Consider the following 19,762-nt stretch of genomic DNA (forward strand, 5'->3'; position numbering starts at 1 on the left):
ACGGTCAAAAAATCAGCAACAGAAGGAGTGAAAACATGTTACATATGTCCCATGAAGAACAAAACTGAGCTGAAAGCCTGTTTTTCACAGTAACATGGCTGTTATTTACCTGAGGCTAGAGAAGAATCAGACCACAGAAGAGCTTGTGGCTGTTTAAGAGACAGAAGAAACCATGTTTACCTCATATAACATGAGTCGAACGTCTGCTTGCTGGCTCAAACATCGCCTCAGGCTGCCCAGGATTTCTAGGCAGAAGGCCTCATTAGCTGCAGAATTATAGCAGGCATGAACATCTGCCTGGACCTGAGAAGGAACATTAGTCACGTTATACTGGTTACAGTATCACAACACAGGAGCAAGGTGATAAGGGTCTGGCCCCTGAACAATCACTGAGATAGTCCTTGTGCTGCCAGGCTCCTCATCACTGCCATAGAGCAGTGGGAATGCTCCCCAGAGCACTGGTGCTGTGAGAGAGAATGGCTCTGAGAAGCAACATCTCTAGGCCAGCTTCTCTTTGCACATTGCACTTCCTAAAGCTTTCCTTACAGGAAGGAAATTCTTGCTGGATTTCCAGCAGTAATCCTCACTAAAGCTGTATTTCCATTCTGGGGCAACACTTCCCTTTTGAGTTGTTTCAAACAGTGGCTATTAGACAGACTGTCTCACATGGGACTGCAGAACAGCACTCACCTGAGTGGCACCAATGGCCTGGCTGCACTGGGAAGAGGACAAGCTGCCCAGAACCTTAAAATTTCTTAACAGGAGCAAAAAACCAGCGACTGCAGCTTTACGAGCATCGAGCTGCCTGGGAATTGGGACAGGAAAGAGGGTTATGTAAGGAAATGTGGAAGCAAGAAGCTCAGAAGCACATAAAATATCAACTCAGCAATGAAAAAAAGGCCACAAATACAGAGTGACTGGGCCCTGTACAACTGTATTTCCCAAAAGGGCAGTGCAGTCCCAAACAGTCAAAGCTGGGCAGTTTGCTGAAAACTCCCTCTGCTCTACACTCTCAAAATATTCAAACTCCTTTCTGTCTTACAATGCTCACATTCAGGAAAAGCCCAGGCCAAGACCCAAGTATTAAATATCCCTTGAAAGCTGGGAGAGTATCACAGACCTCAGAGTTGGAAAATTCTTAATAAAAACCTGGTGGTTTGCTTTACTCACAGAAACATCAAGTCTTTCCCAAGACCAAGTCCCTTGCTTTGAAAAATAATCCTAAATTCTGAATTCTACATTCATAACCAGGCAGACAGTGGCCAACAAAATCCAGTCCACAGCCACAGCAGGAGGGTTTGCTCCAAGCATGACCAAGACAACACCTTGTAAGAGATCGGAGGGAAGGTGGCAGCTCAGCATTTTGATCAGTGGCTCCTCCTAGACCCTCCCTGGATGTATTTAGCTGTGTTAGACACATGTTGGAATTGGTTTTAATTTTGCCTATGTATTTGGAGTTCCCAACAGCTTTCTGAACTTGCAAAGCCCATTCATTCAGATGGGGATTGGGATTTTTGTTACCATTCAGTGGAGCTGTGACTGTACCACAATTTCAGGCTAAAGGGACAGGAGATGTCACTATCCAGTTATGGGAAGAACATTATAAGAAGACACTTAGCTCAAAATAAAAAATACTTCTGCTCCAAAACCATAAATGAATTGTAGAATTTTTTTCAAAGAATCCTCTCCCCAGCTTACCTGGAAAAGATAGCTTTTTGGAGAACAAGGATCAGGGAGTCCCTCACTGACATGCTGACTTTGAGCAGAGGCTGGAAAGGAAAATAACCTTTGGAGAGAAAAGCACTAAGGCATGCCAAGCCCTTGGGGCATATGAGCTCATCTTCCTCAGGCCCATCTGGCCCTGCATTTCCAGTACTGTCATCAGTACAGTAGGAAGACCAAAACATTTTAAAATAGACAAGAAAACCCATAGAGCTGTGGCAGTGAGACACCTTAGCAGGTCAGTGAGGACACAGTGCAAGGGCTTAGGAAAATAACTGTTATCCGCAGGTTGGACAAAACAGGTGAAAGTTAAACCACCAGGACAGTATCTCAGCCCAGGCAAAGAGGAACACTGATATAGAGCTTGGAAGGAGAAAAATCAATGTGACAGCTACAGCTGTTCAGCTACACACTGTGGACTTAGTTTTCTACAGGGTGCAGCATCTGGGCATCTTCCAGATGAAAGGTCAGCACAGAGCAGTTTTGGTCCTGTGCCAGACCACACCATATGCTTTTTGCCAGAGGGCACATGCAAATCCATGCTTGAAGAACAGTTCCATGCTACACCAAACAACCCACAGCAGAGAATGAAGGCTGATTTCATGAGGGTTATCAGATCATGCATGTAATTGTGGCCCAGAACTGTCACTGGAACTGAAGGAGCAAGGAGATCCATGGAGAAATGCAAAGTTTTACCTGTACTGCCCGGAGAAGGCCTTGCACTGTGTCAATGGGCAGAAAGGACAAATTGTCAAAGGTCTCTGTGACTTTGGAGGATGAAGTCTGAAGCACGAGAGGAGCAGACACAACAATGTTGGACAGCAAGTCTGAAAAATAAAAGGACAAAAAGAACAGCTGATGCCAAGGGGCCAGAAAAGCCTGAGCAGAAGATGTCTGTAGAGCTAACAATTACAGACTAATCAAAGACCTTCCATGGCACACAGAGGTCACTGACAAACTGAGTCTGCTGCAGACAACAAGCACTAAAAACGCTCCCAGCCCAGCTGAAGGGCCTCACCCACCAGAGGGCACTGAGATGCAAGGGAAGAGGCTGCAGCACTGACATCCCAGCAGCCCAGTGGCTCCCAAGCCCAAGGACGAGAAGGCAAGGCTGGGAACGTGGAACAGGCAACTGACTGATGATTCTGATTTTTTGTGCGTCAGCTGTTCCATGGCAACTGCCTGCAAACATATTTTTCACCTGTGATGAATACAAGGCAATCTGATGCAGCTGATACCTCAGTCAGAGGAGTAGGAACAACTGATTTTCTTGGCTTCAGGTCACTTCAGCAGGTGCTTCAGAAACCAAATCACATCCTGAGCTGCATCAAAAGCAGCTTGGCCAGCAGGCTGAGGGAGGGAATTCTCCTCCCTATTCCACTTTGGTGAGAGCCTCCTTGGAGCACTGTGTCCAGCTCTGGGGTTCTCAGCACAAGCAGGACAGAGACCTGCTGGAGCAGGTCCAGAGGGACACAAAAATGCTCAGAGGGCTGAAGCACCTCTGCTATTGAGATGGGCTGAGAATTGGGGTTGGTCAGCCTGGAGAAGTCAACTTTGGGGAGACCTTGTTGTAGCCTTTTGGTACACAAATGGGCTTTATAAGATGGGGACAGACTTTTTATGAGTAACTTTGTGATAAGAATAGATATAATAGTTTTAAACTAAAAGAAGGTAGATTCAAAGTGGATATAAATAAGAAATTTTTTACAGTGAAGGTGGTGAAACATTAGCACAGGTTGCCCAGAGAGGTGGTGGATGTCCCATCCCTGGAAACATTCAAGGTTAGGTTGGGTGAGGCTCTGAGTAACCTGGTCTAGTGGAAGATCTCCATGCTCATTACAAGGCAGTGGACTAGATGACCTTCAAAGGTCCCATCCAACCCAAACCCAGTTTTGTGATTCTATAATGAGTTTTGAGGAGCTATGTTGTGACTGTCCACAGAGCAGAGCACATTTCTCTCTCTTTTCTGTTACCTATGAAGTGGCTGACAGGAGATGCTGCTTTTGTGAGGACTCTGTTCAGGACCTGCTCAAGAATATCACTTCTGATGGGCTCATGAACCTGAATGAAGAACAATAAATAAAAATCAAAACCTTAAGATATTCCTGTACTTCACATCACAGGCATTGTACAGTACAAAGCAAATCCAGATCTGAGAGGTAAGCAAGGATGGTCACCAGAAATCCCCTTTCAGCTAAATTCACACAGATTGATTCAGATTTCATCCCAGGACAATCAGAACCAGCACATCAAGGCACACACAGTACACTCAGAACATAATGGTTCCAATCATCTATGGGATCAAAATTTACCAGTTTGGTCAAGATGAATGGATTTCAATCCCACCTTGTCAGATTTTATTTGTACCTCTGAATTTCTCTACCTCTGCAATTTCTTGGAAACTGTAATGCAGTTTAGAATAATAGGGATTACACAAGTATCATGACAGCTGGAACAGATTAGAATTAGGTCTTCATGAGGATGGCTGGAAAGGGTCAAATAGGAGACAAAATCTAGTATTGTTTGCAATACACTCACAATGGATATAGCAGGCAAGGTTTTGATACCATTTACCAGGACAGCATAAGAACAGAGTTGTTTTCCTCCCACCAAAAAAACCTTCTCCAAAACCTACATTACCTTAAACGTTTCCAGCAGGATACTTGCTCCCAGTCTGCAAGCCTGCTGGGCTGGCATTTTTGAAAGGCCATAACTGTTATCAGCAGCTTTTCCTCCAAAGGGCTTTTTTGGTTCATAGGATTCCATTAGGCTGAAGCCAAGATCCACCAGGCCTTGAGTAACATGGTCCCAACCAAATGCACTGAGGAAAACATGAAATAGATGAGGAAAGAAACAACTTAGTCATAGAAAGTTTGGATTAGAGCTGAGGTAAAATCTTCTGCAGTCATTCCAGGGTCCAAAGCAGCAGTGAGAGACACTTGATGACAGCAGGGAAGATAACAGCCCTCACAAGCCTGTGAGTGTCCTTAGGCTGAGGGACAGGTGCTGAGCACCTCTCTGCAGTCTTGGTTCTCCATCAGAATTCCTTTCCAGCCCAAAGGCTTCCTCACCATTGGGAATGATGTGCCCTCAGGTCTGACCTGAACATAACAGCAGGCTACAGGTGGGATGCACAGGTACCCTACTGATGTCAAGAACTTGAAGTTGGAGAAAAAGAGAAGAGGAATGCCTCCCATCAAACTAAAGGACAAGTGGTGACAGACCAGAGCTATCCCACAGGATGTTTAAAGGACTAACCAGTAAACCAGATTAAACAGTGAACCTACTCCTCATCCCTTGATCAGAACACAAACTACAGCCAGCAGCATGACTCACACTGCAGATTAGGCCCTGATCAGTTTAGTCCTTTGTACCACCAGAGCCTGAGATTTGAGGTAGAAGGAGTGGATTTATACAGGCCTTATGTTGTTGTTGTTTTTTTTAATTTGCTAATATAAAACTGGGATAAAACCTTTGGATTTTGACACTGATCCCTACCAGCACATGGTCAGAAGTATTTAGCACCCCAGAGTGTTTTAACAAAGCTGAAACTCTCCCCACTTCTAAAGCCCATTGAATGTTCTGCAGCACGTGGCAGCACAACTCACCTATTTTTCACCACTTCCAGAATGACAGCAGTTATATCATATTGTTGAGGAAACAAATCCTGCAGAAACTTGGAGGCCTGAAGGAACTGCAGGTCCTTGCAGCTTCTTGTGATTGATGTTTTCAAGAAATCAAATATCTGGAACATAAAATCATTACGTGTGAGGAAATGATCTTTGAAATGGGACCTGTATAGTCTTGGGTATGTTCCAGTAAGAGCACCAGCCAGACACAAGTTCCACTACAGCCTGCCAAAAATCTTAACTCATTTCTTTGTCAGGACAAATACACCAGTCTCATTAAGTGCCTCAAGGAGGGTGACTTGCTGCCAGATGCTCTTCATGTGGCCACCACAGAGCCAAAACATTAGAAAAATAGACTGCTTTTCTTCTCATCCTACAATACCAAGCCACAGGAATCACTGCTCTGGAAAATTATGATATTGCTCTGGGGTCTTTTACAGTGTTCAGTAAAGTACAGCATACCAGTGATCTAATTGCCTACCCATGAGCATCCTGAAACCATTTTAAGCCTAATTCTGATGGGACTCTGACCTAACCATGCTTCCTTTCCTTGACAGGGAGTGCAGAGTGCATCCCCATGGAAGCCCTCTGCAAGCTTATCAAGCACATACCTGCTCTTGCAGTCTGTGTTTTACAGCAACTGACAGCAGAAGAGCCACACTGAAGGGACACAGGGCTCTACCAGGGTCCTTCTGTTGCTCAGTCTGGGAAACAGCAAGGAGCAGTGAGAAAACTTGTTATCTTTACTGAAACACCCTGGAAATTCAGGCAGCCATCAGGCACACGTCTCTTCAAAGATATCACAGCACTCGCTAAAGAGAACATGACTGCAATCATAAAAATTATTAAATCCCTTGTCCAGATAATAAATTAAGTTTTTAAACCAGAACAGTGGCTGCTCCATCTTTGCCATACCTTCAGATGTTTAATTAGCTCCTCACCCAGGTCCTGGTCCAGGTTGATGACAGAAACAATGTGGAGGATAACGGTGCCTTCCACGTGGCGGAGCTGGTCCAGGGGCGTTGTGGCCACCTCAAGGTCCACTGACCTGTAAGTTTTACCAGAAAATAACAGCCAGAAATTATTCCTTATGATTAAGCAGGATGTTCTGGTACAAGGTTTAAGTGTTCAAATTCAAGGAGCCCTGGGCAGGAGCAGTGTGACTACAAATACCCAGGCAGTAAAAAGAGGGGTGACAGAGCAAGAACTTACTCTGGAACCCTCTGTTCTTCCTTCTGTCTCTTATCCAGCTGATTGAAAAAACTGATGATTCCTTCCAAAACAGTCTTCTTACTGCCCTGCAAGGCAGGACACTACAATAAGCATTGCAGGGCCTGCAGTACCCCAGAGAACAATACTCAATTCCCACACCTATCACAAATCTCAGGGTATCCTTCATTTCCCTCCATAAATTGCTAAGGCAGGTGAGCACTCCTCTATGGCTCATTTCCAGATTTCCAGTTTTCATATTTCTTTTGACTGCACTTATTTCTTTTGACCGCATTATAGAATAGCTGGAAGAAACTCAAGCTCTCAGGCATTCTGATTATCTTTTTTTCTTTTTTTTTTTTTTAAGTTGTTATTAATTAGAAAGGATCCTTTATGCTTTAATCAATTGGGAAGGCTTTCAAATCCCTAACTTTAAATCTAACAATACATTTTGGCCAGTGGACCCAAATGACCCTCTATAACATACATAAAATTTGTCTTTGGATCATTTTGGCATTGACTTGGTCACAAATAAAGCAAGGAAAAGAGCCATATCACCCTGTCAAAGGGCAGAGATGTCCCTGGCAGTCTCTGCTCTGGAGAAGAGCACAGGAGATGACACATTCCCAGTACAAGTCAGACTACAGCCCAGCAGACAATCACAGTGCATGAGCTATTACTGTATCATGCAGATCACAGAGAGTGAGCAAAACTACACTAAAAATAAACCAATCCTCTCTGCTGTCTGCTAGCTCTGTGCTCATCCCTTATTTCCCAAAGGTTTGCTTCTTTTCCCACAAAGAAGACCAAGATCCCATCTTTCTCTGAGCAGTCAATTTCTTCAGGCTAGAGGGAGTTAGAGGAAACAAAACCTAACTGATGTTCTGTAGTGTCCCTACAGCATGGGAACAATCAGAATCCCTGCCAAAATCCAGACTACAGATCACTCTGGACATTTTCTTTCTGTTAGACTAAACCTGAGGGAAATCCAGCCCCCATGAGCTTTTACCTTTGCAGAAAGCAGCAGCAGCTGATAAACCAGAGGGGGAATTTCCTGCAGGTCTAATTTGGAGAACATCCTAAGGACCTTTTCCACCACAAACTGCAGCTCCTCTCCTGATAGTGGAATATCCCTGTTGAATCAAAGATTTTTTTTTTTTCATAAATTTATTTGCCAAGACTCACACACACATGGAATAAAAACCACGATGCCATGCCCAGATGTGTTTTGCATCCAAATGTGGTGTGGATGCTCACTGACCAACCCTGACCAACCATCCATGGTGCTTTGCCTGGCATGGCCAGAGCTCTTATTTGTACTTGCCCCAAACTGCTTATGAAATAGGACACAGACAGAACCATGGCACAAGTTGATGTTGAAGAGAAAAAGAATTACCTGAACATGTTGGCAAGATGTATTACACACCGAGAATCCCACCTGGCAAAACAAAGATATGTTGGAAGATTGAGAGCAAACTGGACTATCATTTAGCTCTCCCCTCCTACACAATTATTCAATGGCACCACTTTCCTGTTACATTCTAATACAAAAATTAGAAGGCAGATTTCCACCAGGAATCATCAGCACCAATCCAACCACCCACATTTCCAGAGTTCTGAACTGCCCCAGCCCCCTTAATAACAGAAAAGGAATAAAAACAAGCACTTCCTGAGACCAGTTCATGCAGCAGTCTCACAAGCTCTGGGAACAGGTTGCTCCCTTGCTTTCCCAGCTGGAGAAGACACTGTCACAGAGGGCACAGATTCAAGGATGAAAGGACACACAGTCCATGGTGATGCCTTTTTCCAAGCACAATGTGAAACACAATATTTTGCCATGAAATCAAGACCTGCCAGACATACATACTTGCTGGAGCAGAGGGTATTTATCAGCTGTTTCTTAAACTCTTCCCCATTCAGTTCACCTGAAAAAGCACAAGTCTTAGGAGCTGATTGCAGAGGAAGGGAGGACAAGCTGCAGAGAAGGAGCTGATAGGGATTACCTTTCCCATAGGCCAAGTTCTCCTTTGAACTGGCCAGGGCTGTGAGAACAGTGGAAAACAGCTCCAAGGATTTCCCATTGGTCAGGCTGCCCCCTTTAATGACATCCACAAACAGGCTGGCAAGCTCTGCTAATGCATGGCCTGGCAGCTGGCGGGCCTGGCAGAACATACAACAGGAGAGAGCCTGAGGCAGTACACAGAATTCCACATACACATCCAAACTGTCACCAAAACCCAGCAGAAGACAGAATTTCTTATAGGGAAATGCTCCCTTTAAAGAAATATTCAGCCCTGAGATCTCTGGTTTGTATTGTTCTTAATAGAACAGAGCAATAAATCAAGATTATGTGATTATAGGTTTAGAGTTTTGAGCCTAGGATTAAATATCCAAAGATAATCAAGTTCACACACAGAGCCAATTGCAATACAAGCTAATTTAGTCCAGGGAAGATCCATGGAAAGGATACAACTAACTTTCCTCAGTGGCTTAGTGAAGTATCTCAATTTACATATTAAATTATACTCAGCAGAGCCCAGGAAAGCCAGCCCAAAGGAGCTTTACCTCCAGCATCAGCAGTCCTATGATTTCAGACACCTTGCCCAGATGCAGGTCCCCTGATTCCACTAGTGGGACGCAGTGCTTGTAAACCTGGAGTCTCCTAAGGACACCGCTCCTCTGGGAACAGGGGGAGCCTTACAGCGAGCAAAAGAGGGACAAAAGAGTGGGGAGAAAAGTTATGCAAGTAACATGTTGTGAAACGACAGGAAATCAGCAGGGATAAACTGTCACCTGGCTGCAACTTCCTATTTTACCTATCTGGCAAAATAAACAAAAAATCCCAGAGAACAGGAAACAAGATACTTGGACAAAAGAGTCGGCCACCCTATTACCACATCCTGTGGTTCACTCAGCCTGCAGCCAGAGATCGGGAAATGTCAAAACTTTGAGAAGAACCAGCGGGGCAATTAGCTCTTCCCTGGCCAGCTCAGTGCTACTGCAAGGGCTCTCAAAAGCAAATCGCACTTACCACGGGCTCTTCACAACTCCAGCCCAGTTTGCGATCTCTATGCATGTATTTTGGATGTCGTGCTTCCCTGTGACAGCCCTGACCAGCGGGTTTCTTACCAGAAGTGACAATTCCCTGTGCTGCTGAGCACTTTCCTGTGTGCTGCACCCACCGGCCCCCACCGAGGCTGGGCCCGCAGCCCCCCGAGCTCAGCCCACACATCACCCACCTTTGAAGATCCCTCTGAGCAGAGCCGCCGTCTCCCTGCCCTTCAGGGCCTGCCTGGTCACCATGTCGCCCAGCTGCAAGACAAGGGGACGCTGTGAGCCCCCGCTTGGGGAGCATCCCCGCTCCCGCCCGGCCCGCGGGCACCGCGCACCCACCTCCCCCTCCGCCAGGCTCTGCAGGGCCTCCTGCAGCCGCTCGGGGCCCTCCTCGGCCGCCAGCGACAGGATGCGCTGCGCCATGGGATCGGGAAACACCGGGACCGCCGGGCCGCGGCTCCGGGCCCCGAAATTCCCGCCCGGAAGTGGCCGCGCGTCACCCGGGGAACAGCGCCCGCCCCCGGCGCGCTGCCCGCCCGTGGGGCCGCGGGTTCGAGTCCAGCGGGGGGAGTGTCGCTGTGTCACAGCGTGGGTCCGCCCTGGCTCGCCTTGTTCGGCCTCCCTGCCCAAGCAGGGTCGTCCTAGGTGTGAAAAATGCATATTTTATGATTGGCTTTTCGCCAAATATTAAAATTAATATTATATATATTGTGTTAGAAAGTAATGCTGTGTTAATTCTCTTAAGCAGTGTGTTAAATATAGTTTTCAGCTATAAAAACAATATGTTAAAATAGACACTATGCTGTGTAAGATACTTTTTTTTAAAAAAGGAGTTGCAGCGAAATGGCGGCCACAGGACACCTGAATCTTTCAGAGAAAAAGAATTTATTGCTGTCTTATCAGAAGAAAGGAACTTCTTCCCGCCTGGAAGGCACTGTCAGCATTCAGAGGAAGAAGTTGACCAGACAGAATCCTGTATTTTAATGGAATTTATGCATCACGTATGAGGTGTATGAATATACAACAGGCTGTTGCTTTTAAGGGTTAATCCTCTGTTAACGAGTGTCATTTTCAGGCTTGTGCTGCCCAGAAAAAGGTACCCGGACTGCCCCTAACTCTTTGTTTCTATTGTCTCATATTGTCCTAATTCAAATTGTCCTAGTTATTATTACTCTAATTGTATTGCTATTTTTATAACCATTTAATTACTATTAAACTTTTAAAACTTTAAAAACAAGTGATTGGCATTTTTCACACACCCACGTGGGGTTCGGATACGTTTGAGTAAACCCCTTAATTCCCGGGGACATGCGGGGTGGCCTTGAGCGTACCAGGAGGTGTAGCCTGCCTCTAAGCAGCAGGATTTGGCCAAAGGATCCCAAGCCAGCACAGTGTGGGATATTTCACAAGCCCTGTGCTCACGTGGAGCAGGAGTTGATGTGCTGAGGGTTTGACATGGGGCTGTGGGCAGGGGGATAACCAGACCTGGAAGGGAGATGTGCACTTAGGGCTCTGTCACAGCACATCAGGGTGGGTCCCCCTTGAGACCCCTTTACCCAGGACAAAACGCTCGCTTTGTGATGCCAGAGGTTGTACGTGTGTCTGCAAAACGATTTCACCTGTGATGACCATGCTGGCCGGGATGCCCGGGTGCCCCAGAGATCACAGGTTCTCTCTGGCACCCCAACAGAGCATTATTGAGTATATTTGGGAAACCTCATGCTGATGATGTACCCCTGTTATGCACTATTTTGCACTGAGCTGCACAAAAAGGTCCAATGAACTGTAGGAGGAAGCTGAGCCTTGCACCAGGGCTGTGGGAAGGGGATGGGAGGCTTGGGGGTCTCCTCTGAAGAGCAGCGCACGCTGCCTCAGGCTGCAGTGACATTGCTCAGGGGTTTGGCACAGGTCCGAATTTTCCCGCAGCAGCACCCCAGCCTTTCATCTGGAGTCTCGTGCCTTCCTCCTCCTCCCTCCCTCACATTGGGGTCTCAGCTCCGCTTGCAGGACAGCCCTGTGTGGAAACCAAATCCCTAAATCCCAGGGGCATTACAAAACATGCCTTGTGTAAGCCCTTTCAGCCCTGCTCTGGTGCTTAGCCCGGCCCTGCCACCTCCCCAAAATCCCCACCATGGTAAGAGCCTGGCCAAGCTCCTCTCCTGGGCTTGAGCACCACTCCATCCTCTCCACATCTTCACACAGATCCCACAACCCTTGACCCAAAGAATTAAGGCTGCAAGGGCTCTCCTGCCCTGTGTAGCTTCAGCATGCTGGAGCATCCCAGAAAAGCCCTTTTGCCATCCTGCTGCACCCACACGTGGGCTGAGCTTTGTTTCTCCCACATCCTGGGGCTCCCCTCCCTTATGGGTCTGTGGCATCTCCAGCTCCCAGAGCTCCGAGCAGTCAATCATCACTTGAGGGCATTGTAGAGATTTTATCTGTGCCTTTTTTTTATAAAAGCTGAAAGGGGCCTTGTATGGATGCTGGTTTGGGAGGCCCCATAGGGGAGGAACTGGAGAGCCTCAGGAGCATCCTCTGCCACAGACCCATCCCCGCAGCCAGACCCTGCCCGCACAGCCGAACTCACAGCAGGGCCTTGCCCACGCAGCCGAACTCACAGCAGGGCCTTGCCAGGGTTTGTGGGGCAGGAGCTGGGGAACAGACCTGTCCTGCTCACCCCGGGGAGCGGGCCGGGATGGCAGGCTGCCCACCCCCTGCCTCTGCCCCTGCCCCGTGCTAATGAGCGAGTTACACAACAAGGAGCTTTTATACTTTGTTAATCGGGCCCGGCATCCAGCCCGCCTCCCCACACACGCTCCCGCTGGCCGTGGAGCCCCGGCTCCCTCCTTCTCTCTCCTCAGCTGCCTTTTGTAATGTTTTAATGGGGTTTCTTTCCTGGGCTGGGCTGACTTAATTGCAAAGCTGCAGTGAGTTGATGCCTTGTGACGGTCTAATCCCAACCCGGTGACTCTACAAAGCTTTCGCCCAGCTCCCTCCTGCTCCACTCCGGCCTCGCCACCCCTGCTCCCACCTCAGCTCTGTGCACTCACCTGCTCAGGACACTTCTGCTCCTCCTGGTGAGTACCCAGGACAGTTTTCAACTGGAAGAACAGCGTTGAAGACCATCAACCTCACTCAACCTGGCATGTCCAGAGCTTGAATTGGTTTTGATGCCTGTCCTTTCCCCAGGAGGTTGAGGGAAAGAGGATGGCCCTGGGAAATGGGTGAGCTGGAGCCAAGCATTGCTCGCACAGCCTGGGCTTGGAGCTGGGGCTACAGCCAGGCAGGGGTAGGTGCTGGAGGCAGGATGAAGGCAGCCCTCCTCCTCCTCGTGAATGGGAACAAGGTGTTTCACCCAGACTGCATTGGAAAGATGCTGAGAGGTTTGCAGTCCAGCCTTGCAGCTGGTGGAGCAGTGAGACTTGAGAGTTTGGGAAATACTTTGGGGATGAGTATTTATTTTGGTAATATTATTTATTTTGGTAGTAGAAATAAAAGGATGAGCTGGCTGCCTGGCCAAATTTGGATGCTTGTCTCTGCCAATGGGAAGGTGGTCTGAGACTACCTGGGTGAGGGCAGGTTGAGATACCCCCAGCCAAAAGAGGAAAGGCAGACTGAGAAAAACATATGAAGTATCAGATGATCAATACACAGATTTTTAAGCTGCTTTTGCAAACATCCCTGGTGTTTCTTCAGGCTGCTTGGCCTCCTCGGGTAGGCAGAAATGCAGGCAGTAGGTGATGGAGATGAAGAAAGTTGGGGGTCTCCTCTGGACCCCCACTTCTGCCCCTATTTGTGCAATATGTCAGGAAATGGGGCATAAGGGAGGCTGTGGAGACCATTTGGATCCATGCTGATTCCTCCTTCCCTCTGCAGTGTCCTGCTGCCGACAGAAGACAGAGGACAGCATGTCTGCAGTTGTGAGTACCATCCCCACGCTGCCCCATCCTCTGTGCCCTGACCATGCCCTCCCTACAGGGTGCACCTCGGTCCAAGCAGCACACAGCCCATCCCTAACCCACTGCACCCCCTTGTGTGGAGCCTCTCCCCTTGCCCAGAGCTCCCAGGTGGGGCAGGGGGCTGGGGGGCTGTCTGGGGAGCCCCCACAGCCTCTCCTCCCCGCAGACGGGCACGTTCCGCATCGTGTCGGAGGAGGAGCAGGCGCTGCGCTCCAAGCTGGAGCGCCTCACCACCAAGGACCACGGGCCCGTCTTCGGGAAGTGCGAGAAGATCCCCCCACACACCCTGCAGAAGGTGAGGCAGCTGTGGGGAACGGGGGGAAGGTGCAGCTCCTGCTCCTCAGGGGACAGGGGAGACTTTCTGCTGTCTCTTGCACTCGCCAAAATGTCTCCAGGCTGGGGATTGAGTGAACCTGCCCTCCCTGTGCTGGGATGCTGCAAGGAGCTTTACTGTCCTCCCCCAGTTTTTGGGTGCCTCCACGACCCCCGGGGTGTTTCAGCATGTGTGCCCATCACTGGTTCCCCTCTCTGCTCCTCCCAGGCAAAGGACGAGCTGAATGAGACAGAGGAGAAGAGGGAGGTGGCAGTGAAGGGGGGATGCACTTACCAAAATGTCTCCAGGTTGGGGATTCAGTGACCTTGCCCTCCTTGTGCTGGGATGCTGCAAGGAGCTTGACTGTCCTCCCCCAGTTTCTGAGTACCTTCAGGACCCCCATGTGACAGTGTTCACAGGGGTCTGAGGATGAGGGAAGAGATGAAGATCTGACTCTAAGTTTTAGAAGGCTTGATTTATTATTTTATGATATATTAAAATTATACTAAAAGAATAGAAGAAAGGATTTCATCAGAAGGCTAGCTAAGAATAGAAAAAAAAGGAATTATAACAAAGGCTTGTCACTTGGACTGAGAGTCTGAGTTAGCTGACTGTGATTGGTTATTAATTAGAAACAACTGCATGAGATTAATTACAGATTTACTTGTTGCATTCTATAGCATCAGATAATCATCATCTACATTTTGTTTTTGAGGTTTCTCAGGAGGAAAAATTCTAAGGAAAGGATTTTTCATAAAAGATGTCTGTGACACCCCCGGGGTGTTTCAGCACGCGTGCCCATCACTGGGTGCCCTCTCTGCTCCCCCCAGGCAAAGGACGAGCTGAACGAGACGGAGGAGAAGCGGGAGGTGGCGGTGAAGGCGCTGCGGGAGCTGGTGCAGGAGCGGGCGGGCGGTGAGGATGTTTGCCAGAAGGTGGCCGAGAAGGTGCAGGAGAGGGACGACTCCTTCCTGCTCCGCTTCATCCGCGCCCGCAAGTTCGACGTGCACAGAGCCTATGACCTGCTGAAAGGTGGGGAGGGAACAGAGCCCGTGACCTGCTGAAAGGTGGGGAGGGCACAGAGCCCGTGACCTGCTGAAAGGTGGGGAGGGAACAGAGCCTGTGACCTGCTGAAAGGTGGGGAGGGCTCCTGGGCTTTGATGCTGGGTGAGAATGAGGGTACACATCCCCCAGCAGCTCACAGTCCTGTGCTGGTGCCTCCTAGCCCAGACTGGGCTGTGCTGGCAGAGCAGGACCCTGATATGGGAAGGGAATTAAGAGAGGGGGTAAATAGAAAAAGTCAGGGTTTGAAGAGAGGTGATGAATAGAAAACATCAGGTTGAGGGGCTTGGAAGGAGTTGGGATGAGGGAGGAAATAAATGAGGGTGACACCAGGCATCCTGCAGCACCAGGACAGTCCCATTCCTTGCAAATTTACCCAAACAAAACAGAAAAAACCTCTCACATTTGGTGATGGTTTTGCTCATGCAGCAAACCCAGCTGGCTTGAGCTGCATCCCCTTGAGAGACCCATGCCCTGTACATGCCCTACAGTCCTCCCTCTGTACCCCTGTAAGGAGCCAGCTCTGCACCCTCCTGATGCTCCTGTGCACGGTGCCTGGGGATATTTTCACCCCTGGGGCACGCCCAGGTCTGGGGACAGGTTGGGGTGCTTGTGGCACCCTCTCCTCACACTGGGAGTGACCCAGAGGGGTGGAGGGGGAGCAGAAGGGCAGCCCACAGGCTGGCTGCTGGCTGGAACCTGCCTGGCTCCAGCTCTGCTCTTCTTTGTATCAGCTTAGGGGATAATGAGTTGTAATTATCAGCGCTGGCTCTCCGACGAGCTGTTTTGTTTGCCTGCATTTTCCCAGGACTAAATTCCTTGTTTTGTGCCTGCAGGGTGCCAAGAGAGGGTAGATGGGGGTTTTCACCCAAACAGGGAGGAAAAGGAGAAGGGAAATGAGGGGGAAATTACTTTATCTGCTTTTTAAGGTGTTGGAGAGAAAGCGGGTGTGGGAAGCTCCTGGCAAGGGGAGGGATTGCACCAAGCATGCTGGGGCTGGTCTGCTGCTGAGTTTCTCTTTCCCTCTTTGCTTTCCCTCTTTGCTTTCCCTCTTTCCCCCTTTGCTGGAGGAGACCTGACCCACGTGTGCCACAGGCAGAGCTTTCCACAGCTCTGGGCTCTGACATCTCACCATCACCAGCCCATCCCATCTCTGGCAGCTCCCCCAGCTTCCCGAGGCTGGGCAAGCAGCCAGTGTTCCCAATTTTTGCCTCTGCAGGCTACGTGAATTTCCGGCAGCAGTACCCCGAGCTGTTTGACAACCTGAGCCCCGAGGCGGTGCGCAGCACCATCGAGGCGGGCTACCCCGGCATCCTGGCCAGCAGGGACAAGTACGGCCGCGTGGTGATGCTCTTCAACATCGAGAACTGGGACTACGAGGAGATCACCTTCGATGAGGTGAGCCCAGATCAGAGGCTGCTCCCACAGCTGCGGTGCTGCTTTTGGGCTTTTCCTGCTCGGACCTGTGAGCACAACATCCTTACACACACACACACTGAGCATCCTTACACACACAGTGAGCACAGCCTCCTTACACACACACACACACTGAGCATCCTTACACACACACACAGTGAGCACAGCATCCTTACACACACACTCACTGTGAGCACAGCATCCTTACACATACATGTGCATCTGTCCAGCCATATAGGTGGAAGTAAATCTGCAGCCCTTTGCATTTATCCTTTGAGGGAGCCTGGGAGAGCATGGTCCACCCCAAAGGATGCAGTGCAAGATACCAAATTAATGGGTGCATCCCCCAGCCTCTGTAACATGGGCAGAAGAAAGGCACCACACCATTAAATCAGGGCCAGAGGAGGAAACTGAGGCACAGGGCATGGGAAGGGCTTCTTGGCAAAGAGGTCTTCAAATCTTCTCCCAGTTTCCTTTCCTGCTCAGCTCTGAATCTGGTCTCAGTGTATCACTGATCCAGATCTGATACTCATGACTTGAAAAGAGAATGTGTTCACCCTGTCCCTGCTCTGAAATCTGGGGGCTGGCTGTGACAAGCAGGCTGGAGTCCAACAGACCCTGGATAACACTCCATGGGACTCCTCCTGAGTACCCTCTAGGTCTATGGCAGGTGAGACCTCATACAAGATCCTGCTGTCTCTCCTCTCCATTAGATCCTTCGTGCCTATTGTATTATCTTGGAGAAGCTGCTGGAGAATGAAGAGACCCAGATCAATGGGTTCTGCATCATTGAGAACTTCAAGGGCTTCACCATGCAGCAAGCATCAGGGATCAAACCCTCTGAGCTCAAGAAGATGGTGGACATGCTGCAGGTGAGGTGGCAAAGTCTGCACCCAGCAGTGGCAGAGGGGACCCTGGGCAAGCAGGGAGCTCAGAGGCAGGGCTAGCAGGGTTTGGGACTGCCACCGTGCTGGAACAATGTGAAAACATTGTGGAGAGGCTGTTCCCCATCACCCTTTCCCTGCCTTGCCAGCTAATTGGCTTAACCCTGCAAAAATTTCCCCACTCCATCTCCCTGCCTTCTCAAATGCCTGACCAGAAGCAGTGCTACCACTCCTTGCAGCATCCTAGGGCATGGCCTGGAGGGCTTTCCTCATGAGCCTCTCAGCCCAGCCTGCTGCAGGCTGAATGGAGACACAGGCACTCCAGCATTTCTGCCCTTGGACCAAATGCCAAAGACACTTGGCTCTTCCCAGGGAAGGTCCTTCTCATGAGGTGGGAGCAGTCTGGGAGGTTCTTCAGCTCCCTGGTGCTCCTGAGGTGGGGGTGGTTGATCCTCTGGGTCGGAGCAAGGAGTGCTGTGCCAGTGCTGGTGTATCCATTGCTGCCTGCTCAGATCGGGGTAAGATCTGAGCAAGGGTAAGATCTGTAACCATCTGTGTCTGGGTTTGGGATCCCAGGACTCCTTCCCAGCGCGGTTCAAGGCCGTCCACTTCATCCACCAGCCTTGGTACTTCACCACCACCTACAACGTGGTCAAACCCTTCCTGAAGAGCAAACTGCTGGAGAGGGTGAGTGTGGGAAAGGGACCTGCAGGCAAAGGCACCTCCTTGGGTGGAACAGAGCAGCTGGGAAGAGCTGTCCTGGTCCGCTGCTGAGGGTCACTCCCATCTCCCCCAGGTCTTTGTGCACGGCGAGGAGCTGGAATCCTTCTACCAGGAGATTGATGCTGACATCTTGCCAGCAGACTTTGGTGGCAACCTGCCCAAGTACGATGGCAAAGCAACTGCAGAGAAGCTCTTTGGGCCTCGCATCGAGTCTGAGGACACAGCTCTCTAAAGCAGGAGCCTGCTGCCTCCCCTATACCACAGCACCAGAGGTGGCCCTCTAACCCCACCACCTCCCTCCTGTAGCGTTGCTTGAGTGACTGTTTGTGCTGCAGCAGCCTGGGTGTGCTGCTCCATGCCTGTCCCTCCTGTCCCCACTCCAGGCACAGGGCTGTCCTTCCCAGGCACAGCATCCTTCCCTCTGGAGCTACTGGAGAAAGGAGGCCACCAGCCCTCTCCCACAGCCTTTCATGGAGCTGCAAGGGGAGGACAGGAGAGTGTCTGCTCTGGGAAGGGAGGGCTACAGTGAGGGAGAAATAAAGTGTTTAAAGCAGAGCTCTGGTGCCTCATGGTGAGGAGCAGGGGCACAGCTTTCTGGGTGCTGGCTGTGTTGGTGGTTCTAAGGAGACCAGTGTTTGGCAGGAGACCCCAGTGCCCTCATCACTGACTGCACTTTGGCACCAGGATCAAGGCACTGCCCATCTCCATCCTCCTGCATTCCAGATCAAGTCCTTTTCTTGCCTGAGAAAGGGCCCCCAGTTCTTCCTTATCTGTTCTAACCAGGGAAGAGAAACAAACAAACCAGGGAACAGATGCAAACAAAAACCCAACCAGGGTCCCAGGTGGAGCTGTCTCTGCCCAATTCCTGCTTGGGCAGGGAGGAGAACAGAACCTGCAGGAGCCATTGGGACTAGGAGATTGTTTCAATCACAAAACAATTGAAAGACAAGAATATACCCTCCTAAATCCTTCAAAAGCCTCAGCACAGCTGTTTCTCCCAGCACTGCACTGTGAAAGGGAGCTCATTCAGGGAAGCCCTGCCAAAAGTCACCATGGAGGGCAGAGGATGGTACCTGTGCAGCAAACCAGCTGCATCTGACACTAATTACAGCTTGCTCAGGTGGGGAGGAGGGAGGCATAGGTAGCTGTCCCTGTCTAGAGAGTCTGTTCTGGTTCATGAACCAGGCATCTCCTCCAAAGAGTAAATTGGACACCCATTCCCAGACCATCTCCTCCCTTGGCCAGCAGCAGGGCTCAGAAAGGAACAAGCTCCTGGTCTCTGTCAAGGTTACATTCTCCCTGAGCCTGCTCCCACAGTGGGTCCTGTCCTCCCTCCCAGCTCCATGTGTGTCCTTTTCATCATCCAGATCAGCCCCCCTACCCAGGGCTGGCTGAGGCGGAGGGGCTGACAAGAGCCACATTTCAGCAGGGCACTGGCTCAGGCTCAAACCAAACAGGACAGGGCCTGCCTGGGGTTAGATGTTTGCTCCAGCCTCAGCTGCTTGCTGAGTCCATGCATGGAGAGTCCTGAAGCCTGAGGCTGTGCAGGAGACAGAGCAAAAGGCACTTCTCCACCTCCTTTGGCTCCTTTCTGTACCTGGAGCCATCCCAAGGAAAGCACGTGTGACAACCCTGCAAGCATCAGGCCAGTGCAAACACAACAGCACAGCTTGCCTGGGAGGCAGAGCAACTGCAGCTTGTGGAAACAGAACAAGGGGGAAAAAAAACCTCATCCACAGAGACAGGAGTATCACATTGCTGCCTCTGGGGTTTGCACTGGGACAGTCACAG

The 19,762-nt window shown here is 49.8% G+C and overlaps 2 protein-coding genes across 2 annotated transcripts in view; one reads left to right on the forward strand and one right to left on the reverse strand.

Annotated features, from left to right (window-relative positions):
- The window catches only part of FANCI (FA complementation group I), a 24,126-nt gene extending 14,089 nt beyond the window's left edge, over positions 1–10,037 (reverse strand). Inside the window, exons 1-17 of the mRNA XM_058811804.1 lie at positions 9,954–10,037; positions 9,800–9,872; positions 9,126–9,256; positions 8,564–8,720; positions 8,428–8,485; positions 7,957–7,998; positions 7,570–7,693; positions 6,564–6,649; positions 6,267–6,399; positions 5,963–6,055; positions 5,331–5,467; positions 4,363–4,543; positions 3,696–3,783; positions 2,419–2,549; positions 1,699–1,769; positions 691–805; positions 181–303 (exon numbers count right to left, since the gene is read on the reverse strand). Of these exons, the coding sequence (XP_058667787.1) occupies positions 181–303; positions 691–805; positions 1,699–1,769; positions 2,419–2,549; positions 3,696–3,783; positions 4,363–4,543; positions 5,331–5,467; positions 5,963–6,055; positions 6,267–6,399; positions 6,564–6,649; positions 7,570–7,693; positions 7,957–7,998; positions 8,428–8,485; positions 8,564–8,720; positions 9,126–9,256; positions 9,800–9,872; positions 9,954–10,037 (1,827 nt within the window). The remainder of the gene's footprint in view (positions 1–180; positions 304–690; positions 806–1,698; positions 1,770–2,418; positions 2,550–3,695; positions 3,784–4,362; positions 4,544–5,330; positions 5,468–5,962; positions 6,056–6,266; positions 6,400–6,563; positions 6,650–7,569; positions 7,694–7,956; positions 7,999–8,427; positions 8,486–8,563; positions 8,721–9,125; positions 9,257–9,799; positions 9,873–9,953) is intronic.
- Positions 10,038–13,522: 3,485 nt separating this feature from the next.
- RLBP1 (retinaldehyde binding protein 1) lies at positions 13,523–18,203 on the forward strand. Its single transcript, XM_058811732.1, has 7 exons — positions 13,523–13,534; positions 13,740–13,868; positions 14,717–14,918; positions 16,168–16,346; positions 17,078–17,236; positions 17,825–17,935; positions 18,045–18,203. Exons 1-7 carry the CDS (start codon positions 13,523–13,525, stop codon positions 18,201–18,203), a joined length of 951 nt encoding a protein of 316 aa, XP_058667715.1.
- The last annotated feature ends 1,559 nt before the right edge of the window (positions 18,204–19,762 follow it).

Source organism: Ammospiza caudacuta, chromosome 10 (genome assembly GCF_027887145.1).
Source record: "Ammospiza caudacuta isolate bAmmCau1 chromosome 10, bAmmCau1.pri, whole genome shotgun sequence".
Classification (NCBI taxonomy): Eukaryota; Metazoa; Chordata; class Aves; order Passeriformes; family Passerellidae; genus Ammospiza; species Ammospiza caudacuta.

Excerpts from the sequence above, each read along its gene's own strand:
- RLBP1 (XM_058811732.1), top strand. Across the intron at positions 13,869-14,716 it reads CCCCACACACCCTGCAGAAG|GCAAAGGACGAGCTGAACGA; the intron begins GTGAGGCAGCTG and ends TGCTCCCCCCAG. Across the intron at positions 14,919-16,167 it reads AGCCTATGACCTGCTGAAAG|GCTACGTGAATTTCCGGCAG; the intron begins GTGGGGAGGGAA and ends TTGCCTCTGCAG.